The following is a 9,880-nucleotide window of genomic DNA, read 5'->3' on the forward strand; positions in this document are numbered from 1 at the left end:
AAACATGACTTCTTGGCAGTCCTTTACTCACAAAAGTCTGTTTAGACATTCCTTGAACTAGGGTTTCTCAAACTTAGCACAAAACTTTTTTCATGTGATATCTGTAAATACCTCAAAAAAATTCAGTTTAAGAAATAGTAAACAGTCCTAAATCAAGGGCATTATAATGAAAGAACAGGTTGAAATTTGGCTGTTCCTCAGTGTTCAGCAGATCCTAGGACATTGATGCAGTCCATTCATTGCCAAAAAGAAACCAAGTTGTCTCACATTGCCTGGTATTTGGCAGGATTATTATGAGCAGGGTTTTTGCTGGACCTCACCAGTTGCTTCCCTGGTGGCTCAAATGGTAAAGAATCTGCCTGCAATGCAGAAGACCCAGGTTCAATCCCTGGGTCAGAAAGATCCCCTGGAGAAGGAATTGGCAACCCACTCCAGTATTCTTGCCTGGAGAATTCCATGGACAGAGAAGCCTGCTGGGATCGCAAAGAGTCAGACACGACTGAGCGACTAACTTACTTTCTTTGACCAGTTGCGTTAGGTTCAGAATGCCAGGTTATTTATGTTCCATCATGCTTGTGTCTCTGTCCATTGTGCCACCCATGCATGTCCCCTGTTGCCATGCTTGTACTCAACACTTGGTGACTCCCAACCTTTGCGAATTGTAGCACTCCAATGATCTATTGTTGTTGTTTTCCTTCCTCTATATTTTTGAGAGATTTGTTATGCAGTATGTTATACATGTAAAGTAAATGAAAATAAGTTTGTTTAAAATAACCCTTGAGAAATTTAGGAGTACCCTTGACTGTGTCAAAACCAGGTTGGGAGTCATTGGGCTATGTGGTTATACCATTTTCCTCCTTATTTTAACAGGATTGAAATTATTAACTACTGTAGCTTTAAGTAATCTTGCCCGGTTGTTTATCCCTCCTCAATATAAAGCTTGCATACTTACAGAAATTAATTCAGTTTTAAACCTAAATAGTACTACTTACTTAATCGACTTTAATAGTTTGTCATCAGTTAATTTTTAAAAAAACAAGATGAGCTGCTTATGGACATGGTTAGCACTTAATAGTTGCTTAGCAACTTGAGGCAAATGATAGTTTTTTTCAAGAATTATTTATGGTGTATGTATATATATCTATATGGTGTTTAGAACTTACCACATAGTAAACACTATGTAAGGTGTTTGCTGCTGTTGGTGTTATTGCTGAAGATTGGAATTCAGTCCTGCCTGGTTATTTCCCAGTCTTCAAAATAATTTAAACTCTGCTTTTCTCAGTTACTGGACATTTTTAATTGAAGTTGCAAGAGCAGTTTCACCTAAAAAGTTCAAAGAAGAATTAAACTTCTTTAAGTTTCTGAGCGGTTGATGTAGATCATATTGATCATAATATATTAAGATACTGAAATCCACAATCTTGGGACTTCCCTGGCAGTCCAGTGGTTAAGACTCTGTGCTTCCAGTGCAAGGGACATGGGATGGGACGTGGGTTCCATCCCTGGTTGGGGAGCTAAGATCCCACGTGCTGTGTGGTGGGGCCAAAAGATAAATTTTGAAAAAAAATTTTAAATGCACAAACTTTCCAGATTTATACAAGATTCAGCTACTTGTTTTATATAACTATTTTACTCAACCTCTAATTTAGGACATAGTGCCTTTTAATCACTCTTCAAGTTTCCCATACCTTTCCATATTATATAAAACATGTATGCATTACTTTTGGTTTTAAAGTACTTGTTATTTTTTTTAATGCTTTTTGGAAGTCCAAATCTATCAGTAACTAATATTTTTCTGCTTCACCTCCTTCAGCTTACTGAAACAAATTCAAGTATCAAGTGCTTGGACTCCATGTGCTGTTTCTCAGAAGGAGAAACAGCGTGTGCATCTGTTGGAAGAATGCTGGAGCGAGTAATAGGAAGATGTAGTCCATCCCATGTCAGCAGGTGTGAAATTTCTCTAAGTAGCCTTTGCTGCAGATGAGTATCCTATAAACTGGAACAGGTTGAACCTACATCTCTAGATACCTAATCAGTCAGCCCCTGCTTTTACCAGTTGAAGCAGGAAGTGTGCTATTTATTAGCACTCTTTGATGCTATTTCACTTCGTGGCTTTAGGATAGGGGGTTCTTTCACTAACAAAGGAAGAGAAGGCACCTTTGAAGAGACTTTTCATCTAATGAACAAAAAATTTTTGCTTTACAGTCTTTCTCAAATGTGGTGAATAGGAGTGTGTATATGGTACTCTTGCTTTTATAACTTTCTCTTTTTTGTTATACCTATACTATTTTATTTCCTGTATTTGTTTTGTTTGCTTTTTGTATTTACAAAATAATATGCACATAATAGGAAAAATCAAGAGATTTTGCTTTTCTTATTCTTCATGTATATTGTCTAGTAAGTCATTTGAGACTTTGGGATATTTATAAACAGAAAAAAGGCTGTATTTCTGCTCTCCTATACCTTTTTATCTGTGTGCTGCTGCTGTGTAATGAGGTTTTAAAATAAGTTGTGGTTTTTAAGTTTTTACTGCTATTTATGGCCTAATTAAAAGTTTATAAGTTAGAATGGGTCTTTAAATTATGGTTTAGAAGAATTTTATTGTTTTTTGTCCCTTCCCAAATGTATTTCTTGAATTAGACTTGTGCTTTTGAATCATAACAAAAATGCCATATTTACCACTTAAATTATTTAAAAGTGAAATTGATTCAGCTCTTTCTACATTTCCCCAAGAGACATACTATTATTTAGGCAATATTAAGAAATAGAAAATTGTTTCACACTTTGGTGTTCTTTAAGTGAATGATATTAAAGTTCCAAAGTGACAGCAGCAGTGCACTCGTGCCCATGATGTGTTAGAGATGGGCACAGATGAGTGGTGAGTTCCATTGTCCACAGCGTGCCACATGAACAGGATCACTTTCTATATGTGCCATGCTGGGGAAAAGTGTGGAAAGACCCCATGGAGCAGGAAATCAAGGGTGGAGGCAACACTGCTTTTATCTGTTGATAAAAGAATTTTTAATATTTGGTTGGCTTTATGTTTTAAAAGTGAAGAGCATGACATTCTTCTTCTTATTCTTAATGATTATATATTATTATTATAAGGTACATTATTCTTGTACCTTAGAATTCAGGTAACTTTTACTGGCAAACTTGTTCACTCCCACTTTGCCTTTAGTTATGGCCATTTCTTTATGGTACAGTTGCATTTATAAATAGAATTCTTTTAATATGTATATGGTTTCAGTCCCCATTTGTTGATTATAATGTGATCAAGAACATTTCCATAACACTGTGACATTATAGTCATTTTATTCCATATATAAGAATTACTATGAGCAGCTGAATTTATTGTGACTTGTATGACTTACAAAATTGTATTATAAAATGCATTATAAGAAATAGTTCTGTCATGTACCCAGGCCAGTGAGTCTCCCAAAGGAAGTTCCAGAAAGACCTAATATATATTATTTTACTTATTAAGACAGGTTTACTGCACAGAACTAAGGTGGGAATTAGACTAAGAGACTGCTATAGAACTTGTATAGAATTTTTTATATATCTTTTCAGCACAAGATTTCTGTTTAATGACAATAAATGTCTTCACTAACTACTAAAACAGATTAGAATTAGTTTTAAATAAGCCCAGAATATTTTTCTGCTTTACATATATTCCCACTTTCTGGATATCAGTTATTAAGGTAATCTGCCCCATTACTCTTAACATAGCCATTTTTTTGCTACGTTATCCCTTTTGAACCTGCCTGAGGGATTATATGGGGTTTCTTTCTGCATATTCTATTGAATGTGTCTGTTCTCATCTGTACTTTTTTTCACTTAAAGTTGTATCTCACTTTTTTCTTGTGTAAGAGTTGGGTGTTTTTTTTGTTTTTTTTTTTGGTAATAAAATGTTTAACAGTAGTGAATATCTTATTTGACAGACTATAAATAGCTTTCCAATTTTGTTCAACATCTCCGGTTATGTTATTGGTTACTACTGTCATTATCTCCCTGTTTTCTTCAAATGAATAATCCAAAAAGTCTTTTGAGATTTGTTCGATTTGTTCTATTTTTTTTTTAGTGGATAAAATTATATAATATGCAAAACCACTTTGTGCCTTTCTAAGGGCTATATGAAAATTACCATAGATCCATTAACATTATATTTAAACTTTGAAAAGTCATTTGTTTTTGTTTTTTACATGTAATTGTTTTAGTGAAGTACATTTGGCACTCTGTTTTGATTCTGGAACAGCTTCTATTCTACATCTCTCTCTTATGTCTAATTTAAAAAGTAGGACAAGATTAACGTCTATTACAAGATGTAGAATCCCTTGGATATTTGTTCCATTAACATTAAACATAAGAGATAATGGTAATTACTTGAATACAACTAGTGCTTTCATATAACAGATTTCTAATAAAACTAATAAAGTTTTACCATCCTTTATTCTACTTAAATTTTATTAATTGATGTTGTCAAAGAAATATGCCATATTGCAAGCTACGTTTCAAAGGTAGCATCATGGTGCTCTATAAAAGATATGCCATGTTGTACTCTGAAGGTCTGTGCTTCAGCAGTAAATGCTTTTCTGTATGTAATTTACCAGCAGTTACTTATTCTAATCAAAATTGTCTTTTAAATAGAAAGGAGTTAATAGTTAATATATAACTCCGGGTTTAATGTTCTGTCAAATATGATATTTAACAATATAAATGCACATATGTGCTTTGAAAAGATCAAAAATGAAAGACAGCTTACCTAAGAGGATTTTCTATGTAAGCAGTGGTTGAAAAATAGGAAAAACTAGTACAAAATATTGGCAGTTTAGGAGTGTTGTTTATGGTTATGTTTTGTCATCTGTGCCTGAGCATACTTTTCCTTGCCTCAATACCAGGAAATGTTCCCATTTCATTCATTTATTTTACCAATACTGAGTACCTACTATGTACCAGGCATAGTTCTAGGTACTAGAGAGACAGTAGTGAACAAGCCCTTCTTAACGGAGGGTAGATACTGTTTAAGTTTTCTGGAAACTAGTAAAATTAGAGAACCTGTAAACCACTGGTATAGTTGTTACTTGTCTGTCTGCCTCTTCGCCAGCTTTGTAAAGTTTTCCAGCTTCTAAACTTCATTGTGATTGTGCTCACTTAATCGATTTAAACTGGAACTACATACACACTTTAGAGTCTCTAGGAAACAGATTTTTGAGAAAAGTGAATTTGAGCCATTTTAAGTGCTACTCTCTTCTTCTAACATCTTTATTTAAGGAAAGTGGGAACCCTGGTAAAAGTTATATAAAATGTATTTATTGTTAAGTGCTTTTAAGTCTTCTAAGAACAGCCACCTTTAACTTGGTAATTCTAAACTGTCCTTGAAATAGGTTAGGCTATTTTAAGCATGGCAGGCTATTTTCATTCTTAAGTTTTTTAGCTGAAATTGGTACAGCTGCAAATAAACTACTATATAATGAATTGCATATGGTCTTTTCATTCAGACAGTAGTTAACTTTTTACAGACCAGTAGAGGATTATTTGTTCTTAGTTAAGTGAAAATCCTAGTGATTTCCAGGTGTCTTTGATACCTGTTGAATTAAAACATCTTCTTTGTTCAAGCTAATTATGCTAAAATCTTTAGAATAGAATTTATATCTGAAAAGAAATTATAATATAATATGAACATACTATTACTTCATTCTAAAGCTTTTGGTAACTGGGCTTTTTGTTGTTTGCTTTTGTTATATCAAATACAGCCTAGTTGCTTTTCAGGAAAACCAAATGTGCATAACTTTAATAACATATTTGTTTCTTACTGAATTGTTAAGATTTTAAGAGTGTCTCATGCTTTACTACCTATAGAAATTGTTTTAATACTAGTGGATTTTGGCTAATATTTTTATATGATGACTAATTTTCCCAAGTTTTTGTATAATATAATGTTTGGTCATTCAGTGCTAGTAAAAAGAACTTCTCTTTAGCTTTTAAAAATGAATCAATCAGTGCTTAGTTTAATACTCAAACTGCATTTTGCTCCTAAGTTTTAGAGTTAATTTTTTTCTCAATTGATACATAGGTCCTGGTGAGCCAAACTTTTCTCTTATTGTTACTTTAGATCATGGAGTGCATCGGATCCTTTCTATACCAACGACAGGAGCATCTTGACCCTCTCCACAATGGACTCATCTACTTGTTAAAGGGGCAGTAGTACTTTGTGGGAGCCATTTCAACTCCTTACCTAAAACTGAGTGTGAGCATCCTGGTAATGGCCACACTACCTCTGTGGAATTACTTTCTGAAATCTCTGAAGTAGTTCATGCCCACTCAGAGTTATAATGGCAAACAAACAAAAAATATTACCATGCACCCATGTCAGCCACCATCTTAATTTAAACATGTTAAAATTTGTGAATAAAGAGACATTTTTCATCTCTTTATCTGGGTTGTCCCCATGTGTTTATGGGACTCCTAATGGCATTTCAGCCTTTTCCTAAGGCCACTCTACTTTAATATCAAGGTAGAAAAGGGAGCTAATTCCTAGTTAATTGTATTTTTTAGTATTAGCTTGGTTATTGAGTCTTCTATTTAAATCTGCTTCTGTAAATTATGCTGAAAAGTTTGCCTTGAAAACTCTATTTTTTTATTAGAGTTATATTTGAAGCTTTTCATGGGAAAAGTTAATGTGAATAGTAAGGAATTTTGGTCCCTCGGTGACCCATGTTAATTCTTTAGTGCTTTCTAAGTTCACAGAACAAATTAGGAGAATGCATTTCCAACCATTATTTACTTGCACTATGGATAGTATAGATAAATATATATCAGTTCCAAACTTTCAGTGTACTGTAACACAACCAGTTAAGTTAACCATATACATGCAAAAAGGTATACCATATCATATATAAATCAAGAATCAAGTCCATTCACCAAATTTCAAATTAATATTTACTATTTTCATGACAATGTAAAGAACCTGTAGTGGGTAAATTAGACACATTTGCATATTACTTAATGTGTTTATCATTGGATCTTTTGCATGCTTTAATCTGGTTAATATATGTCAGTTTGCTTTTTCTTGTCTATCTGAAGGCTTTGTTTATAGTATTTTACAGTGCTGTTGTGAAGTCCAACTATATCAATAAAAAACAGTTTGGAAAGTATTCAAATATTGCAAATACTTTTAATTATATGAATCAAAATTTTAGGATAATTAAATCAGTAAAATGAGAAGAGCCTCTTTTTGTGACTAGCTTAGAACTGCTCTTGCCTTTCAGTAAGCTAGCTCTTAGAATGAAGAATTTCAGATGAGAATCCTGTTATTTTTAGGTTAGTATGTTATCTAAGTTACAGCAGCCTACCACAGTAAAGTCAAGTCTACCCGGTGTCCCATTATAAGGTATGGCTATAGAATGTAAATGAAATAAACTCTAAAATGCTAAATTATATGCGGTAATGGCTGCAGTAAATTTAAGTGCTATAAATGATTAATCAGGTTTGTATGATTGCCATTAATTCACTGCAGTTCAGTACTTGATTTCCATCCTGAATTTAACATGTAGATCCAGTGCTATCATTTGTTTTCATAAAAAGTAATGTTGTTTTAAAATTTGGAAATGATTATTAGTTTAAAACTCTTCCTAAGCATATGATTGAATACATATACATTTAAAATTGTATGGGAATGGTTGCCAAAGTTTTTTGAATATGGTAATTCCTTTCTGTACATTTATTTTTTGCACAACCCTTCCACCCCTTTCCCATTTCATGAATATAAGACTTCTAGAATTGGGCTTGTAGGGAAAGAATCATACAATTAAGACTTTACCTTTGTTCACTGGTAAGCTGTTTTCTTGCCAGTATAACATTTGTCTGTTTCAATAATGCAAGGATATATTAGGTTATAAATTTCAGCCTAAATATTAATTTTTGCAAATAGCCCATCTTTACCTTAGATTGGGTTTAGGAAAATGCTGTTATTCTGGAAATACTATAAAGGGATAATAAAAATTTACAGTGTGTACCCTTACCACTTCATGTTTCAGAAGAGGAAATACTGCAGAAAATATTCAGTAGAGTATTAGTGGATGACAATGGCAAACTTGCTCTTAGAATGTCTTGTAAAATGTTCATATAACAAAATGACATTTGGTAGCCGGGCATTGCATCTACCTTGGTGTTTATTTGCCATCAATTTAACTGACTACTAATACTAGGGAAGGACTGCAAAGCCATCAAGCAGTCTCTGACCAACTATAGCAAGGCATGAACTCAGCCAGCCTATTTGGTGCTCAAAGTATGATTGATACAATTTTTTGCATTCACTATTTGAAGTTATTTAGGAACTTTGTATCTGAAAAATAGCATCTGCTGACATGCTTATCCTACTCTGTTGTTCAAAACCTACTCCCTTTAAAGGAATTCTTGCAATTGTAAGAAAAGGATTTTCTGTTGTTTAAGAAAGTAACAGTGTTGTCTGCAAACCTCCAATAGTTCTGTAGATAGTCATTTTGTAAAATTGTTACTGCATAATGAGTATTTGTAAATTTTCCTCCTTGCATATCTCTTTAAAATTCTTTGGAAAGTACGATGTTGATAATTAACTTACTCTTATCTGCCAACACCAGGTACCATGCTACATGTGTTATTGCTAGTTACTGGTCTCAAATCTATTTGCTTCGCTTGCTTGTGTTTGCCTAGCCTTAAGGCTGTAGCCCTGAAGATAGTAGCAATCACCAAGTCAGTTTCCAAAATTACCCATCAGCTGCTTTAGGTGACTCAGCAATCCTGCCTCAACTTTCAACAAGCATTAGGCTCACACTGGAAGGAATAGAGTGTGGGCCAGGGGAACTATAGCTACCCAGGCTTGCTGTGGGGTTGAGAAGGAAAAAGGAGAGAATTAAGTTTTAATTTCTCTTAACTAACCACCTCCTTGGGTCTTAATCTCTCTGATGTCCAGCGGCTTCCCAGACCTGATCCAGACTCTGGCACTGTCCTGAGTAGGAGGTTAAACAGGGTCATTTCTACTGCATAAGATTGTGAAATTGGCCTTGTGTGATAAGCTTGAGCCTCCTATCTAATAGGCAGGAATCACAACCACTAAAATATTTACAATTTATACCAAAAGTTTTAAAATACACTGAAAAGTTATTGGGGCTGGGAAAAGGGAAAAATCATCCCATGTTTTGTGTTTTTCCTTTAAAGATCAATTTGGGGTGTAAGCATGTGTTAATAAAACTTAACACACCAAAGACTTATATGAAACATGTTTTGTTATTTTTGGCCCCCCTTTAGAGACACTTTTATTTCTATCTAAAATGCCTTCTATTTTCATAAAAACAGAACATTATTAAAGTGCTGTTTATGTGAGATAACCTGAATGATATTATTGCAAAAGAGCATAACTAATGATATGTTTGTAATAATGGTGATTGTTAGATTTTTATGAATAAAAAGAATAGTTGGAAATACTATTGTAACAGTTTAAAATTCTGGACCTCAGACACTGTGGCTATCTAATATAACTTGTTATCTTCATTGTCAGTAAATGTAGCATACCTGTTGTGCAGCGCTCAGTAATTTTTTAAAGTTTATGAAATTATATTAAATAAAAAATTTCCTATATAAGTAAGTCTTTTTCTGTTATTTAAATGCATTTTAAACCACCCTCTCCTCATCAAAACCAGCACTGCCAAGTTTTTGTAGTTAAATTTTACTGCATTTATTCTCCAGTAAAGAAATGTTATTATATGCCTTTCACTAACTGCAGTTTTCAGAAATCCAGTTCTTTTGTTACCCAAGTTTTATAGATTATCAGTACAGTTTCTGAAAGCTGTCTGATTGAAATGTACAGACTGTAAAGACCAACACACTTCAACTACAAATG

General features: G+C 33.5%; 1 protein-coding gene across 9 annotated transcripts in view; it reads left to right on the top strand.

Annotated features, from left to right (window-relative positions):
- ATP11B (ATPase phospholipid transporting 11B (putative)) overlaps positions 1-9,621 on the top strand; it is a 110,169-nt gene extending 100,548 nt beyond the window's left edge. For 5 of the 9 annotated variants that reach the window (XM_043873572.1, XM_043873583.1, XM_043873573.1 and 2 more), the window contains 2 exons: positions 1,814-1,947; positions 6,116-9,621. In XM_043873572.1, the coding sequence (XP_043729507.1) occupies positions 1,814-1,947; positions 6,116-6,197 (216 nt within the window). In that variant the 3' untranslated portion in view covers positions 6,198-9,621. Of the gene's footprint in view, positions 1-1,813; positions 1,948-6,076 lie in introns of all 9 variants that reach the window. The other 4 variants (XM_043873574.1, XM_043873578.1, XM_043873581.1 and 1 more) reach the window with 2 other exon arrangements.
- The last annotated feature ends 259 nt before the right edge of the window (positions 9,622-9,880 follow it).

The sequence above is a fragment of the Cervus elaphus genome, chromosome 19 (genome assembly GCF_910594005.1).
Source record: "Cervus elaphus chromosome 19, mCerEla1.1, whole genome shotgun sequence".
Lineage (NCBI taxonomy): Eukaryota > Metazoa > Chordata > Mammalia > Artiodactyla > Cervidae > Cervus > Cervus elaphus.